The following is a 19,522-nucleotide window of genomic DNA, read 5'->3' as shown; positions in this document are numbered from 1 at the left end:
GATCAAGCAGGAAACTCGGGAATTTCTGCAAGTGACAAGGACTTCCGCGGGAAGAATCCCCATGGAAAACCTTAAAAAACCCTTTTCAAAACCCTTTGCTTAAGTCCAAAAGTTCACCTCACTTTATTAAACACTCATGAGAAGAACATTGGACTGGGGGGACTTGAAGAGGTAGGTCCCAGCAGAGCCCAGTTGGACCCGCAAGACTCACCTTGAAGAGGGACGTCTGCGCAGAAACCAACTGGATCCGCAGGACCCACCATGCTTAGAGACGTGACGTCCTTACGCGCAGTACGCAAGCTGTTCCCGCAGGAAATGCCTCCCAATGGTGAAGGACTCCGCCTGTTCCCGCAGCTTCGGATACAAGCCATCAGGGAAGGCCACCCGCGCAGCAAGGCTACACGCACAAGGCACTTAGCTCTCAATCACTCAGTGTCACCTGAAGGAATGAGCAAAGCCGGGGACAATCCCGCACAAAGGCGGGAGGGGGAATACTCCCGCCCATAAGCCAGTCCGTACGATACGGGAAGATCTTCTGTACTGTACCTGACGAGGTATGGGCAAAAGATCTGACTAAAGATACGACAGCTTATTGACAACAGTATGGCGAGCAGCATGCTCCTGTACTGTATGTCACTATTAGCCGCTGCCTACTCACCAACTCCTGTCATACCACGTGCATAGCCGGCGGTTGGTGGAAAAGGAATAGTGCACAGTAGGCCTGGTCACTATCAGCCGCTGCCTACCCACCAACTACCAGCAGGGCACGTGCGTAGGCCACAGTTGGTGGAACAGGAATACTATTCAGCAGGCCACACCTCCTTGGAAACCTACCTTCGGCTATAAATACCACAAATGGTATGACCATCTCATCTTATCATATCTTATCACATTATCATCATATTATACCTGATATCTGCTCTAGCAATCTCTTAATATACATTTATATTTAAAGAGCAATCTAGTCTGATTCTCACGCCGGAGGATGGTCACAAGGAGGAACCCCCCCTTCTCAGTGACAAGCTCACGGTGTCTGTTTTGCAGGTTATCAGAAGAACCATCTTTGCCGGGTCTAACCCCTCGTGGGAAACATCTAACCCCCAGGTTACCCGTAATCCGCCCGGGGTCAGGTTAGTGTTTCTTCAGTTTTTTTTTTATTAAATTTTTTATTTGAACAACCATTTGGGTCATTGATGGGCGACTGACCACCCGACATCCTCATTCTATCATTAGGAGATCAATGCTCATGTCCCGTATCTGTATTTTATGACTAATTGTAGAATAATGGAAACCACGTGAGGTGTAATGCTGTAATGTGTTATTGATCAGCTATATATATAAGTACAATGAGATAAATACAATGAAGCATAATCAAATACAATCACCTAACTATGATAATAGTATAATAATCAAGGGTAAAGCTAAAATACAAAGTACAACAAAAATAAAAAGTGTGAGAAACAATCTAATCCATTAATCTTATATTTAAAAGGTGGAGATTAATTTAAGAGAATAAATTGATAGGAAAGCCATAAAGGTAATAACCCACTTTGTTGACTTTCCCTTTCCACATGCAAGACACATATCAATTCTCCCATCATTTTAAAACGTTCATAACTTTTTCATGAAACATTCTTTTTAAAAAAAATCACCCTAATAACAATTGGCTTTTTATTTTTAATATGAGTGTCATATTGTTATATAAAGATAAAAAAATAGTGGATTTTTATATTGTGTTATTGGTTGTTCATTGTGATTTTTAATTGGGTTTTTCTATGCATTGTATTATAGATTTTTATCATTGTGTTATCAATTGATACTCATATTATAGATAACAATTAAAACAAAGATTACATCATTATGTCTTTTTACTTGTCATTACTTATCTTTTAGTCATCGTGGAGAAAAAAGTATTACATTCATTGTTTATTACGCTCATGTCATTGTGTAATATGTAGTTTCCATTGTGTTTTACGTTTCAGGTCATCGTGTTATATGTATTCACCATTGTATTTTACGTTTCAGGTAATTATGTAATATGTATTTATTATTGTGTTTTATGTATTAGATAATTTGTTTTGATTTTATCATTATATTTATGTAATATTATTACACAATCGTATTATTAGCACTTAAAAAAAAACACAATGATGGTTTGAAAGACACAATGACGGAAAAAAACACAATGACAAGCAAAAAGACACAATGACTAAAAAAGACACAATAACAAACAAAAAGACATAATGACGTAATTTTTGTTTTAATTTTTATATAACGAAGTCATACTAATATTAAAGATAAAAAACAGTTGTTATTATGGTGATTTAAAAAAAAACATAATATGAAAAAGTTATACACGTTTTAAAATGATAGGAGAATTAGCATGTGACTTGCATGCGAAGAGAAAAAATATTACTATTACTTTTATATCATTTTTTCTTTAGTTCCCACCTAACACATGTCAATTAATTATGGCTTCTCATACTTACCATTTTTGTTGACATTTGTAGAATAACTTAACCCTAATAATCAAACTCTAATAAGATATCTATAATATATATAAACGAAACCCCTAAAATCCTACGTGTCGCGATGTGGTCGCTCCCCCCTTTTATGGAAGCCACCAGATTGCTTAATTTTTAAATGAATGTCTCTCATTGATTTAACCCAAATTCATGGCTATGGGTCTTACCAAAACCAGATAGATCTTAAACATGTTATAACATCTCATTAAATTAAAAATTAATCTTACCAATTATTTGATATGAAAATCCTATAAAATAAGGATATACCAAAATTTTAATATCCAATTTAAAAAGAAAAAGATATTATTTATAATTAATAAACAATTTTATAGTAAAAAACATAAGCGGGTCATGGGTCACCAAATCCAGATAACTTTTAAACAGGTTATAACATATCATTTATTCATGAAACCCTTTCATCATCAGACCCTAACTATATTATTAACTTTCTTACGATAAAAAAAATAAAATTCCAAAAAATAAATATTAAAAAATGAAAAATATAAAACGATCAACGTAATAGAGGGATAAAACCTAGTTCTATAAAATTTTCTAACAGTGATAACACCTTAAATTACAAACATGCACATACGTTGTTGTAAATAGATATACTATTCATTGGAATGTGTACAAAGCTTACGTGTAACATTAAAATAATACCGACATATTGAGCAAAGTGTTGCTTTTTATTTACTTTTTAAATACAAACGATAATTAATAGTATTCGAATTAAGCAAGTGGTATTTACTGAATTAAAAGACATTCACGGAACATTTGAATATTTGCATGGCTCCACTATATTTGTTTATTACTGTTACTTTTTAAGATGATCCCAATCTGCAATATCCAATAAAAAATATAGCTTTTGTACAAAATGTTCATAAGAATTGAGTATTGGTGCGGGCATTGACGCCCCTCACCCTTCACACGGGCCAAGTTGATTAGGTTGCATGTCATATGGGGCTTTGGTGGTGACGGTCAGGCGTGTTAATTGTTTGGCGAGAGAGAGGGAGAAAAAGGGTGCTGCCATCATATCACGGGTGTTTTGGTTGAAGATTGATGAGGTGTAGAGAGTGGCGTCTCCGGTCTCCACCCCACCGGCCACCACAACACGGTCTAATAAACTTGCATAACTTTGTTTTGAAGTGTAATATTTGTTAAAAATAAATAATAATGTTAATTGAAAGTATTTGAAGTTATAAAAAGATTTCATTATATTATCATCACAATTTAAAAAGTTTTTTTTTGCTTAACAATTAAAAAAAAAATTCTCATTGATTTTGTGAAAAATTGAATATACCTGGACTAGTTTTTCATTTTTTTTTAATTTTTACCAAAGGTCTTTGACATGGTAGTATGATAATATAAAGACTTCAATCCTAAGGTCAACATAAAGTTATGAATTTAGGAATAGTTTTAGAGAGGGTGTTAATTTGTCGTTATAAGAAAAGCTGTTTATTTAGTTTTTTTCTTAATTTGAGTTACATCACAAACTAGGTTATACCAATATACGTCAGTTGTATGAGGATTGTATATAAACTAGATTGTATACGTTATAAGAAAAACATATGACTTGAGTATGAAAATTTACGTCAGTTTTGTAAGGATTGTATGCCTTCGTCTATAAGTTTTATGCGTATTGAGCCCCAATAGGGTCTATGATTCCCCCCATATAAAAGTCCAAGTTTCCCAAAGGAATTATCGATGTTATTGAGATTAGATGACTGATCGTATCAACATGTCTTTTTATAATTTTGGATACACATAATTACGATATTCTAAGAAAAAAACAGCAATGATTATAATAGTAATAATATTATTGATAGTGTGTTTTATTAAATAAGTCATTGGAATGTCTACAATATAATTGCTTACGTATAAACATTAAAATAATACAGACAAAATCGTATGCGTATGCATTACCCCAGCCAGTTGATTCTTCTTAATATCAGTGATGTAGGGGTATGGTACTAAACCCGGCTTACGACCTTAATTTATTATGTCTGGCTTATTTTATTATATGGACTAATACAATATTATTGGGCTGAGAGGGTTTTGTGGAGGTAACCCTAACTGGGCTAGGCCCATTAGGGTACCATGATGGTGGCCATGAGGCTCCCTATATAAGGAGGTCTCCACCTCCTTATTAAGGGTGGTTGTTCTCAATAAGAGCCACCACCATAACCATTTTTGTGTCTGTAAACAAGAGATCCTCGAGATTTCTTAGCAGTCACCTCCACACCCCCCATATTTCTATGGCAGGTCTCGAACTACCGGAGAAGAAGATGAAGTCGTGGTTCGTTTATCTCGAACACCGAGGAACATTGTCTTGGATCAGGTCAGATTCATTTCATGTTTCTTCATTGGCACCATCCGTGGGACGGCAATGAACCACACCTCAATCTTCCCCGTTTCATGTCCAGATCTGTGTTTCTAGAGTGACGAAGGTTAGATCTGGGTCTAATTCCTTCAGATCTGATTCCGTTTGAGCAACAGTTACGTTCGATATTCTTGTTTGTCTCTCTAGATCTGCGTTCATACGCAATGGGTGCCGGATCCAGATCTGATTTTTCAGGGTTCAATGCTGGAATAAGTTCTAGATCTATAGTCACAAAGCAAAAATTGGATGTAAAAAAGGAATACACAGGAGAATGACAGGCTGTGTACAGCCACAAAATAATAGCCATCAATATTATCCATGCTCCGCCGCCCTACAATCCACGCGGAAACCACTATGCGGGTCGAAAGACGAATCCATGCCGTTGGTTTTGCGCAAAAGACTTCGCCGCCATGCATGCACGCCCGCGAGTCATCACTTCGTCGCCATGCATGCGCCCCCGCGGAAACCACCATGTGGGTCGGAAGACGACTCTATGCCTTTGGTTTTGCGCAGAAGATTCCGCCGTGATGCATGCACGCCTGCGAGTCATCACTCCGCAGCCATGCATACGCGCCATCGGAGACTTGGAGGAAGCCGCATCGGAGGAACACTCCGACGCCATACAAGTGCGCTGCGGAAGAACTCTCCCGGCCATGCATGCGCCGCATCGGAGGAACACCCCGACGCCATGCATGCGCAGTGCCGAGGGTCAAGACTCTATTGCCATCCATGCACGCCACCAGAGATCAAGTCTCTGCTTCCATGCATGCATACTGCCGAGGATCATCACTCAACCGCCATGCATGCACACCACCTCCGCCGAGGAACCGCGCCTCCCGCTTGTCAGATCCACAAAGTCCGCTATAGCGGGTTGCATGCCGCTCCCGGCGATTACTCTCCGCCATAGCGGGTTGCATGCGCGCTCCCGGCGATTACTCTCCGCCATAGCGGGTTGCATGCGCGCTCCCGGCGATTACTCTCCGCCATAGCTGGTCGCATGCGAGCTCCCGGCGATTTTACGCCGCCATAGCGGGTCGCATGTGCGCTTCCGGCGATTCAACCCCGCCATAGCGGGCCGCATGCGCACTCTCGACAATTTTACTCCTTTTGGTGAAAACCCTTAGATCTATGTTTTTTCGAAATGACATACGCGAGATCCGGTTCTGATTTATTCAGACCTGAGTTCGATTATGGTTGGATGTGTTTGTGAGGTTGTACCAGAAACGTCAATGGCGGTTGGGTCATATACATTAAAATGCGGACTAACACCAGCCAACACAGGCGATATGTGCTCTTGCGAGTGAAACTGTCACCACAAAATCATTCACGATACCCAGAGAATGAAACTCGCCACCCGCAAGTTCTTTATCTAATACAGCCCAGGCTGGAAAACCGCTGGCTGCTTACACGCACCCGCATGTCAACTTCAATCAACCGCGGATCAAAATCGCTCCCCGCGGATCAACTATAATCTCAGGCGGGTCATTTTTTGCTTCCACGTTGCGAATGAAGCTTTTAAGCTTTTGCGGGACAACCGCGGATCAAAAACGCTCCCGCGGTCAATTGATATATCACTTTTCTTTCACTGTTAAAAAATTATATAATAATAAGATAGAGATAAAAGTCATTTTCTCTCATCCTCAAAATGGAAGAGACATCATATACTGCGCCATCGCCATCGCGGAAAAATGTGATGGCCACACGTGCACCATCGCAGATCAGTACTCCGTCATCACATGCGCTCCAGCGAACAAGACTCCCGACGCCGTGCATGCATGCCCGCGAGTCACCACTCCGCCGCCATGCATGCGCTCCCGCGGAAACCAACATGTGGGTTGGAAGACGACTCAATGCCTTTGGTTTTGTGTAGAAGACTCCGCCGCCATGCATGAGCGCCCGCGGAAACCACCATGTCGGTCGTGCCTTTGGTTTTGTGCAGAAGACTTCACCGCTATGCATGCGCACCCGCGAATCCTCACTACGCTGCCATGCTTTCGCGCCGTGAATCAGCATTCTGCTGCCATGTATGCGCATCCGCGGATCAATATTACGCTGCCATGCTTGCGCGCCGTGAATCAGCATTCTGCTGCCATGTATGCGCATCCGCGGGTCCTCAATACGCTGCCATGCATGCGCACCCGCGAATCCTCACTACGCTGCCATGCTTGCGCGCCGTGAATCAACATTCTGCTGCCATGTATGCGCATCCGCTGATCCTTAGTATGCCGCCATGCATGCGCGCCGCGAATCAGCATTCTGCTGCCATGTATGCGCATCCGCGGGTCCTCAATACGCTGCCATGCATGCGCACCCGCGAATCCTCACTACGCTGCCATGCTCGCGCGCCGTGAATCAACATTCTGCTGCCATGTATGCGCATCCGCGGATCCTTAGTATGCCACCATGCATGCGCGCCGCGAATCAACATTCTGCTGCCATGTATGCGCATCCGCGGGTCCTCAATACGCTGCCATGCATGCGCACCCGCGAATCCTCACTACGCTGCCATGCTTGCGCGCCGTGAATCAATATTCTGCTGCCATGTATGCGCATCCGCGGATCCTTAGTATGCCGCCATGCATGCGCGCCGCGAATCAGCATTCTGCTGCCATGTATGCGCATCCGCGGATCCTTAGTATGCCGCCATGCATGCGCGCCGCGAATCAGCATTCTGCTGCCATGTATGCGCATCCGCGGGTCCTCAATACGTTGCCATGCATGCGCACCCGCGAATCCTTACTACGCTGCCATGCTTGCGCGCCGTGAATCAACATTCTGCTGCCATGTATGCGCATCCGCGGGTCCTCAATACGCTGCCATGCGTGCGCACCCGCGAATCCTCACTACGCTGCCATGCTTGCGCGCCGTGGATCAACATTCTGCTGCCATGTATGCGCATCCGCGGATCCTTAGTATGCCGCCATGCATGCGCGCCGCGAATCAGCATTCTGCTGCCATGTATGCGCATCCGCGGGTCCTCAATACGCGCCATACTTAAAGGTTGGGAATCCTCATAAACCCATACGGCTACGCGCCACACTTAAAGGTTGGGAATCCTCATAAACCCATACGGTTATGCGCCACACTTAAAGGTTGGGAATCCTCATAAACCCATACGGCTACGCGCCACACTTAAAGGTTGGGAATCCTCATAAACCCATACGGCTACGCGCCACACTTAAAGGTTGGGAATCCTTATAAACCCACATGGCCACGCGCCAAACATAAAGGTCGGGAGCCTAATAATATCCCAAACGGCCACGCGCCAACGTAGGTTGGGCACACCTCATAATTGGCCCGAGGATGGGAACCTTGTAATACATCCACTTTTAGTTGATATGTTTTTGCAGGTTCGGCTACGAGTCACACAAGCACCTATGACATTTTTATTATTACCTGGCCATTTGTGACTCCATTATTATTTTGAAGACAAGCCGGGATAGTCATCCTGCGTAGAAGAGGCCCTTGTGGGCCAGTCATTATCATCATATTATAGCTCATAAGCAGCAACTCGCGCATGCTTCATTATTTTATAGCTCGTAAGTCGCCTCGCGCGCAAGCTTCATTATTTTTATAGCTCGTAAGCTGCCTCGCGCGCAAGTTGCATTACATTATTATCGAGATGCGCACTCTATCTTTTATCAGGCCCCGCGCCACTATTGTTATGATGCGTGCTATATCTTATTCATGCCAGTGCACCATTATTATCATAAGGATCACAACATGTCACCATCATGGAGAAAACCTCTCAAAACTCAAAGACAATAAAGACAAGGCCGAAGAAAGGGGAAAAAACCGCCTCATATCCTAACACACCTTATGAAGTCCAGCGCTCCACCTAAACGCTTGCACGCCTAGGAGCAACACTGGACTTGGGGGGCTTGTAGGGGTATGGTACTAAACCCGGCTTACGACCTTAATTTATTATGTCTGGCTTATTTTATTATATGGACTAATACCATATTATTGGGCTGAGAGGGTTTTGTGGAGGTAACCCTAACTGGGCTAGGCCCATTAGGGTACCATGATGGTGGCCATGAGGCTCCCTATATAAGGAGGTCTCCACCTCCTTATTAAGGGTGGTTGTTCTCAATAAGAGCCACCACCATAACCATTTTTGTGTCTGTAAACAAGATATCCTCGAGATTTCTTAGCAGTCACCTCCACACCCCCCATATTTCTATGACAGATCTCGAACTACCGGAGAAGAAGATGAAGTCGTGGTTCGTTTATCTCGAACACCGAGGAACATTGTCTTGGATCAGGTCAGATTCATTTCATGTTTCTTCAAGTGAAATTGAATCAAGCAGGTATTATTATATACTAAATCAAAAATATATTAGCGAGATAGGATGACTCAACTATAGATTGAGGAAACAATTTGGAATAGGTTAATTGTTATTACTATGACCTAGTTTGCGATATCTTAACGAAAAATAGATGTTTTATACAAAATGCTCTTCTTAGGTAGTTTAAAAGTTAGCTAATAAGAAATTTTTGTTATATATACAAATATGTCAGACTGAATAGTAAAAGTTATAAGACCAAGAGTAGTAGGGAATTAGTGTACATCGGTAAGGGTGGCGTCAAACACCAATACACCATGGTGAAACCCCAAAATATCAAAGTATTTAGATGTGAAAAGTATCAAAGTAGCATAAAAACAAGTTATCGAGTACCAAATTACTCATAAGTGTTTCCAAAAGAGCACTACTCAAAAGCGTTTCAACTATTAAAAGTTTATTGCCAAATGTGAAAAGTCTAGAAATGACTAATTATAAAGGTTAAGTTGAAAATAGGTTAACTGGTCGCTTTTTGTACATAAAGCCTTCGCCTCCTCGCTTTTTTGCCTCGCACAAAAGCGCAAAACGTTCGTTTTTTAACAGGCTTCGCCTTGGGTAGGCAAAAGAGTTGAGGTGTTCGCCTTAGGTCGCTTCTCGCCTCACCTCGCCTCAAACGCGCTTTTTTAAACCCAGACTCCAATACACTTTATTTAAAATGAATATTTTTAATCAAAATTTAACTTTCCATACATTCTCTTGATATTTAATTTGTTTTTCACTTTTTCTCTTGAATTAGGTTACAATGTTACTCGTTTATTAAACGTATCTAAAAGAAATGGCAGTAGTACCACGATGGATTCTAAGTTATCTAACATATGGTCTTTTGGACACCGTGTCCGCGCGTTGTCCATGGTAACATGATGTACTAGGTTTGCTTTTGATCATGTGTTTTAAATTATAAAAGCTGTACATTTATCAAAGAAATTATGATCTAAAACTCGCCCGATCACATGTGTTATGTGTGTTTAGATGTCACTCATAAAACTCATGAACTGTTAAGCCTAAATTTAAAATAGTGTTTTTATCTAAATTTTAGATAAAACAACTACTAAAAGTTGGTAAATTATATTAAATAATGTGTCACACCCCGACCATGACGGAAACGTCGGGGCGCAACCGATTGTTCATCGCACACGACACTATTAAGTGACAATATTTAATCAACTCATTTAAATTCATAAAAACACAAAAAGTCACATAACTTGTTCATACAATAACCGAATTCAAATCATAGTAAATAATATAATGTTCGTTTTGCTAATATCCTAATAGCCTCGATAACGTTTTTTCCTTCAAGTCCTCGAGTCAACCTAAAGTCAAACCTGTAACATTGCATAAATAGATTTTGTCAACACAAAGGTTGGTGAGCAATTTCATAGTTTTTGAACAATAGATATATAATATGAAATTCCACAACTTGTATACAAAACAATAAATAATAGCAACAATTTAGATAAATGAAATCGTTAATAAGAATACATTAACGACACCTTTCTATAAGGGGATGCCAAATATACTCGGATTTTGTATGAAATCGTTAATAAGAATACATTAACGACACCTTTCTATAAGGGGATGCCAGATATACTCGGATTTATGAATCAACCATCCAAAAGCGGTAAACACATTAGCACTCAAGCATATAAGCATATAATCACCAAATCGAGCATTTATTTAAGTAAAGTATACAATAAAATTTGTGGTTTAAGACTCAAGTATAAATTATTTGGATTTGAATAAGTTTGCAATGTCACCCCCAAAATATAAAAGAGTGAAAACGAGGGATGAAAGTACTCACATTCAAGAAATAAACTTGAAAGATTTGATAGTTTGGAGATTAACCGGAATGATGAGTTTAACGAACGAAGCCTAAAGGAGAAGAAGTCTTGTATTAGACTAGTTGTCTTGGAAGTCTTTAAACGAAAATAAATGATAAGAAATGTAAACAATTTAAAGTTTAAGGTTTAAAATGTAAAATATTTAAGAAATTATAATAATAGTCCTTTAAAAATGTAAGTTTGCTCGAAACCGGGTTAAAGTATCTAGTCCTTAATTTTACTCAACCTATGTTAAGTAATAAGGTGGGTAAAAATGCAAGAAAGCAAGTCCCTTTATAATATAAATACTAAAACGGGTTTTAACCAGTGTTCGGGTGGTCGGTTCGGGTCTTGGTGACTTGACCAAACCCAAAGTCAACTTTCCCAAAATAATAAATGTACGAGATAACTCAATAAATCTTAAAGAGACTTAACCAAGTATGTTGTTCTATTGTTTTAGAACTAACAACGTCCGTTAAGCGAGTGTTCGGTTTAATCGGTCCAAACTTTGTTATAAGATCAAGTTGGATTCAACAATCCGAGTTTTAGTACTTTGTGAAAATAATTAAAATCAGTTTATAAAGTATTTTTAAAGAAATATATAAGCTTTAATGGTTAAAAAAAACACACTTGTGTGTCTTAAGCGAGTAAACTTGGTTTAGTTCGGTTTGGTTCGGTTTTTATCTTGGAATAAGGCCAAGAATGGTTACCACATGTCCAAACATCATAGAACTTGTAAAATAATTTATAAATAATAATACCAAAGTTTTACATACAAAAAGTCAACAACAAAGTCTTTAAACGAAAGTTCGGTTTCGGTTCGGATCTTGTTTCGGGATAAGACCGAGGTTAGATTCTACAAACCCATAACCATGGAACTAATTAAAATGATTTTAGAAATTCAAATCTTACATAAAACATGTTTATACAACTATTTAAACAAACTAGTAAACAAGAGTTCGGCTTCCGGTTTGGAGCTATGTACGGAATAACCGAGGCTAGTCTCTACAAACCCATAACCATGGAACTCAAAATGTAAAATAGAACTAAGATGAGTAGAAGTTAAACAAGTATAACAAGTTAGTTAGATGCGGAAAATATATATAATCAAGGACTACTACGAGTCCTCCATGTAGCTTTGTCCTATGGGCCGGACACTTAACCGACTGAGACCAGAGAAATGTCCACCGAAGGTACAAAGGGTGCTATTATATATATGTTGTATAACAATCTTCAAGTATAAATAAGTGTTAAAAAGTTGATTATAATGTAAGACTATGATCAGTTTGACTTTGGAAAGTCAAACTGCCAAAAAAATATGAAGAACACCTTTGAATGTTTGAGAATTGAAAGAGAAAGAGATGAATGAGCAAGGATTAATGAAGGGGATATGGTGTATATATAGGGTGGGTTGAAAGGGTCAAGCATGGGGTGTGATATCAAGGTTTGCATGCAAGAGGGGTGTGATATCAAGTCACAAAACAACAAAAAACAAAAAAAAGGGGCTGTTGGTCTGCTGCTGGTCAGCACGTCGGTTCGCGTCCGGAAGTTCGTTTTTGATGTATCTTAAGCGTTTTAAGTCCGTTTTTGAATCCGTAAAAGGGGTTTTTCAAATTAGACAAGCGGGAATGTTTTAGTAACATAAAATCCAATATTTTATATATTTGAAATGTTCGGGATATAAATCGGGTCGGTTTACAACATAAAAACAAATACAAAATAAATACAATTTGACCCGAAATCGAGGGATGTCACATAATGACTTGAGAATCGATAGGTGATAGCTCTAGTTCAACAAGTTAGTTTTATCTTAAAACCGACCAGCCAATAATAGAAAGATCGATGGGTTTTCATCGTTTTTCACAACTGTCATTTGGTTCACTTAAAATGATGGGTTTTTGTCATGATCTAGGTTGAACCGGTCAGACTAACCGATCTAATCCGGTTTTCAAAATTCTGTATTTTTTTCATTATATGTACACCACTTGTGTATAAAATAATATATATATTTCTCCACATAAAAAACTAATAAAATAAATGTAGGTTATGTATTAGTTAACCTATTGTGTATCTATGTGAATCGTGTAATACTATAATGACCATAATCACTCTTGTATTAAACTACTTCGACAATACTCTTAAAATTGTAATAGGATAATTTATATAGAATCAATGATGTTAAAATTTAAATGATAATATTATTACCTATGGGTATTTCTCTATTTATTGCTGTTTAGTTTTCTATCCTATATAAGCATGACTTGTATTGTTTTCTAGTGTGCAATAAAATATAATTTCAATGTTTCCAAACATTACTAAAAATGAGTAAGCATTTTCTATTTTCAAAATGAGGTGTTAGAAATATACCAAAGACTTGGTTATATAGGTTGCGAACCATCTTAATGATTTGTTGAACCATCTTAATAATTTCAACGTTACCAAACATTACTAAAAATGAGTAAGCATTTACTATTTTGAAAATGAGGTGTTCGGAAATATACCAAAGACTTGGTTATATAGGTTGCGAACCATCTTAATGATTTGTTGAAACGACGTATTGTGTTTATGAAAGATTGTGATAGTCGGCTGTTAAAATGATCGACGATCAGTTCAGTTCCCGTCACCATGAACTTAGCTATAGGTAATCACATCAACTTAATCAATGTGGATCTCTTAGGTGACGTTAATTGAACAATTGTTGACAGTTGTCCAATTACTCTTGATCACACAAGTTTTGTTAATAACATAATTACTATGGATTATTGAGTTACTATTGATCACTTGGTTACTGTTGATCAGTCCGTTACTGATAATCAATCAGTCAGATTGGAAACAAGTTTAAAAAGCTTTCAACTACGAAAATAAACTTTTTGCTCGCAAAAGGGTTTTCCGGTTCACTGGAGATTTGTGGGAAAATATTCTAGGCGGAGATCCTTGGAACATCGTACGTTTGTAGACCCTCTTAACAAGCTACCCGTCACATGTGTCATTGACTTTTGTTGACTGCTTGTACAAGTATTATCCAATTTACAATCACACCCCTTGAACTACGGCACATGTTACGTGACACAAAAGGTTTACAAATTACAACTTTACTCCCCAATTTCAAGCAATTATATTCCTACACACTTCACGTATTGTTATTTGTCAACCTCTATCATTCCTCAATCATTTTCCATGTATATTCTCAAATCAGCATTATCTCCTTTTTCTAATCACAAACCCTAAAGAAAATTATATAAAATATAATGATAGAGATATCGTTTGCATTATATAATCACACGAAACATTGAACATTTGTTATGTTATACTTTTCATAATGTATAATGAAACATTATTCAACTCTTGTAAAATACTGAATTGTTTATGTTTTTTTCTAGTTTGTTCTATACGTCTTGTCTTTTTCTTTAGAATGTTATTTCATTTGAAAACAAATAGATTGGAATGAAAGTTGACCCTTGTTTATTTATTGAATTTAAAATTTAAGATGCTTTAGTTTATCTTAAGAAACTTAGATATTATGTTTTTAGAGTATTATTATATGCATCCAAAACATGTGTGTTAAGTTAATTAACTTAATTTGATAATTTGCAAGTTTCTAGGAGATGAAATTTTGTTCTTATACAAAATCCAAAATAATATAAAAAATACTTACCTAGATAACGGACTTATAACTAAAAAGTACTTGTTTGCCCATGCGTACAATTCACCAAAAGATCTTTTCTTTTGCTACTCAATGGGTCCACAAGTACGTTTTGTATCATTCAATGATTGTTTACTTTTATCTTTTTAATGTCATTTCCGTCTACCTCTAATATTCTCTGATATTCGAGTGAACTTTTCTGAGACAGGATGCTAATAGTCTACCCTAATTTTGATGTTTCAAACTTGATCTACTCATCCAGAAACATCATCAAAAAGGAAACCCACCATTGTGGGAAAACTCCTTGAGTCCAGGGACGGATCCAAGTGGGATTAAGGGGGTGCCCGGGATACCTCAACTTTTATGACGAAGTGCAAAATCAGTGATAACTTTTTTTTTCCTTACCCGTTTTATATATTCATATACAATCTGATACACTGAGCAAATCTTAGGTTGCTCCTAGGTCTAAAAAGAATTTTGGGATACCCTTTAACTTTTCTTCTATAGTTTTTGAATCTAAGATCTTAATCCTAAGTTTTAACCATCATCCTTATGCCATTGGACCAGAAGGCCAACCACGATTGTATACTTCTTTTTTCTTTTTTTCTTTTTATCACTCGGTATGGTTAAAACCTAAATCCTGTCTCTTGTTAAACAAACCCATAGATGTTGTCCAATCTTGTATCAACAGTGTTCATCTACCCAAGCTTGTTTCTATTGTTACGCATGCAATGCCATGAAAGATGAATACATACATCACTTCATTATACCAAACAAACCAAAAATATAACTTGCATGGAGTTGATTTTTCAATCAAACAATTTCCTATCTAAGTGAAGAAAATTAATTGCACTCACTATTCATCCTAAGAAGTATACTTGATATCAACTAACCAATGAAATTTATATACATATGAACATATCAACAAAATATCTCCTGGATTAGTATTGCAACAAAGAATCCAACTCTGAAAACACAGATGGATCAACGTCCTCATCACCATCTTGATCGTAACCCCTCCTCAAATCATGTTCTGATAGCATGGATGTCGATGATTTCTCAATGTTAGTCATGCCATTGCTTACTTTGGTATCATGTGTCACGCTGATAGTTCTGGATTGGTTAAATGTTGGAAAAAGATGCTCCGCCTCGCGCTTGTCAAATACATTCTTCTTCTCCGTCTTAAGGCTAGTATTTGACAAGTAAAGGGTTGATTTGGATGCAAGACTAGTGTATTGGTGTATATCTTTGTAAGTGTTGGTGTCAAAGTTGTAACTACAAGAAGAAACAAGGGTATTTTTGTAATCTTCAAACTGAAATATATTGGGTTGGCCACAAGAGAAGTAGGGATGCCCAATAGTGAAGCTCGGGTTAAGATTTAACGTCGAATGATCCATCAATGAAGATAACGTATGTGGTGGACTATTTAAGAGCTCCTTGACAGAAGAGTTCAACCCGTGGTCTGAAACTGGGCTTTTTTGTGCTCCAGTGCTCTTGTGAAAAATGCGACAAACAACCCATTCATCCTACATGATATGTATAATTAGTAGAATAAGAGAAAGAAGGTTAAAAAATTAAAATTAAATGAGAGTGGTATTGCTCTCAAATTATTAGCTCATTACGACATATGAACAACGTATGAAACTATAACTATTACGACTGTTTATTATTTAAATCATATTAAAAAGCATATTCAAAACACAAATTTGGTTTTTGTATTCTCGAATCAGGTTTGCATTCCAAACGAATTTTGAATTCAAATTCGAACCAAGTTTTTTATTTCGGACCTATTTGAACTGAATATTCAAATTCGAATAACATACGCGTATATATTTAATTGTTTTCTTTTTATCACATTCCATTTTATCCGAATCAACTTGAATTCAAATTTGTTTTTGATATTCTAATTTGTACTTGGTTTGAGTCGTACCAAAATGTTTAAATTTGAAGAATATAATTATCATAGCCCGGTATAATGAGTCAAGAGTTGTGTTTTCTATATGCGAAATATGTTTGTAATACAATTTGATTGCTTGGTACACTCTAGTTTTTCTCCCTCTCTCAAGTTGAGTTTTTAGTATAGCTAAATGCGCATTAAATAGACATATTTGACTTCCTATGCGATTTAAACCGGATGCATATTGTATGTGTGTAACAGTTTTGTACCTCTTAGTATCTATTAAATAAAAAAAATCTAAATACATGAAAATAAGACATGTGTGACTATCTCAAAAGTCAAAAAGTCCGTCCTAAATTTAGGTTCAAACTTCTAACTACATTAGTACGATTTAGTTTCATAGTGTAGGCTTATTTGACATTTAAAACATGTAGCATGCGGCATGATCAGTAGGGTTCATCGAAACTTCTAATAGTGTGTTAACATTGTAACATACTAATAGACATTTTTTTTTTATTTTGGAGAAATTACAACGTTATAAAAGAAAAAAAAATGAATGGATAGTTTTACACATATTAGGAGAATATTACTTCTGAAATGCCATAATTAGGCGTATGTTTGTATAAATATATAATTTGGGTATTTATTTAATCATTGTTTTTACAAAATACATAGGTTTTTTTCTAAATATATATGTATAAAATAATAATTACTTGTTTCAACTTTTTTTTCCTGAATTTTGTGTACGTTAAATAACAATATGTATTCTGGTTTCTTTAATTTGTATAACTTCAATTCTTAGCTAGTGAGAATGTGAGATAAACACATAATTAGAGTGGCTCGCTCTCTCTTTCGGTCGACCAAATTTTCTATTAGTTAGTATATAGATCGTTATTAACGAGTAGTTCGAACTTATTAGAAAAATATATTATAAACTAATTTATTATTTTTTTTCTAATTTTTCCGGTTCTAAAGCTTCTGTTAGTCACTTAAGGAATTTTGTCTAAAATATTTGACAAAAATATAATGAATTCAATAACAAATATTTAAACGAGTGCATTTAGCGCTTTAAACCGAAATAAACCTTTATTTTTGGTTAAAAAAACAAAACCAAACCATCATTTATTAATTTTTGTCGGTTATTTTGGTTCAGTTTTATCGATTAATTCGTTTATATTAGCATAATTTTAAGAAGTTGTGGGTACCTGAGTAGAAGGGGTAGCCATGGTGTAATATGAGAATTTGCCTTCAAGCCTAAACTCATGCATCACCCAATTCGTCTTCTCACCTCTAGGAGCTCTCCCTTTGTAAAACACAAGTGTTTTCTTCATTCCTACCAATTCTCCAACCTCTTTCATAATCTCCTTATCTTTTCCTGTTGCTTTCCAGTAACCGGATTCTGTGGCCCGGTTTGTTCTCATCCCCGTCGGGTACTTCCGATCTCTCTGACAAAAGAAGTACCATTCTTCCTCTCCCATCTTAGCTTTCTCTAAACAAAGTTTTCATTGTTAGAGAAAATATATCACTTAGTGTTACATTATTATTCACAACTAAAAGATAAGAATATTTGATTATGTTTCCGTTTTTTTCTCAATTATTCAAAAGGTGCTAGCAACGCAAAAGGTTTTCATTATTAGAGATAATATATTAGACAAGCACAAAAATATATATTATATTATCATTGTATATAACCAAAAGATATGATTTGATACTGTTTCTTTTGTAACTATTACTATATTCATTGTACTTCGATAAATAGTTAATCCAATAATATACAGCATGTCATGAAGTTTTCGTTATTTCTAATTATGGTAACACTATAATAATAACCCTAGAGCGGGTATAATATGCTTACTAGGTAACTCCCATGGCTCGGACCTATTGAGATCAGCTTCCCCTATAGCCACGGCGGTGAAACTCTGGTCGAGAACTTTGGGTGTAAGATAATGAGTGATGATTTCTCCATCCGTTGGATGGAACCGAAATCCTGGAGGAAGCCTGATTAACGCATCGTCGTTTACCACCATTTGTGAACTTTCCATGTATGGTTATTATTAGAAATTGATTTGTGTTTTTGAAAATAGGGAGAATGGATAGAAGAAATTAGTGTTAAATATAAGAGACGCGTAGATGGAAAGACACTTCAAGAACAAGATTCATGTTGTGGTATCAAAGTTCAAATGTCAATACTCCCATATTTAAATAACATAAAAAAATATTGTGCTGACATGTGTATTAAATATTCTAAATGAATTGATATCCAAACACTTCCTTGCAATTATTATGATATAATAATATGTGCCATTTTGTATCAAAATCATTTTGCAAATTTTGGAAAATTGTTCAAATCTAATAGATTAGTCGGTAAAGTACAAGGCATCATGATTAAATAAAGAAAATGAATAAAAACTTTGAGCATATGCAATAGGGTTTCTCAACCCCACATATGTGATGTGAAGGGGAGAGGGTGGTTGGCTCGTTGCATACCTAATAGACAGATTGAGTTCCCATGGTCTTTTGTCACAAACCGTTCATGGTAGTCTGACATACTATACATTAATCAAATATGTGAGAGGGAGGAAGGAGAAAATGTGTGCATTGACTGTAGTCTACGGGAGAGAAGAATAAAAGAAGTGAAGTTAGTCGGGGTAAGTCCCAAGCAATTTGATCATGTGGATGTTTATAGATGACTCCCAAATGCGAATGATTTTTCTAAAACTTTTAAATTTATGAAAAGATTTTCTATAATCTCTTGAAAAATGTTGTTTTTTAAGTATATTATACGGAAAATGATTTGCATACAAACACGAACCCGCGCCATCTTAAAAGACAATCTTGTCTAAATTCTTTCATGTCTATATGCCTTTGATACCTATAGGCTGAAGACAATCTGGTTATTTATTATAAAGATCCTTAA

At 37.0% G+C, this 19,522-nt stretch overlaps 1 protein-coding gene across 1 annotated transcript; it reads right to left on the bottom strand.

Moving 5' to 3' along the window:
• Nucleotides 1-15,553: 15,553 nt before the first annotated feature.
• On the bottom strand, nucleotides 15,554-18,647 carry LOC143598860 (NAC domain-containing protein 92-like). The gene is made up of 3 exons (XM_077076966.1): nucleotides 18,461-18,647; nucleotides 17,811-18,094; nucleotides 15,554-16,234 (listed from the first exon to the last, which is right to left on the bottom strand). Exons 1-3 carry the CDS (start codon nucleotides 18,645-18,647, stop codon nucleotides 15,650-15,652), a joined length of 1,056 nt encoding a protein of 351 aa, XP_076933081.1. The 3' UTR covers nucleotides 15,554-15,649.
• Between the last annotated feature and the right edge of the window lie 875 nt (nucleotides 18,648-19,522).

Source organism: Bidens hawaiensis, unplaced genomic scaffold (assembly GCF_021521415.1).
Source record: "Bidens hawaiensis isolate Kalapana, Puna unplaced genomic scaffold, B.hawaiensis_p1.1 tig00050947_1, whole genome shotgun sequence".
NCBI classification, from domain to species: Eukaryota; Viridiplantae; Streptophyta; class Magnoliopsida; order Asterales; family Asteraceae; genus Bidens; species Bidens hawaiensis.
This window is presented reverse-complemented; position numbering and strand designations above follow the sequence as displayed.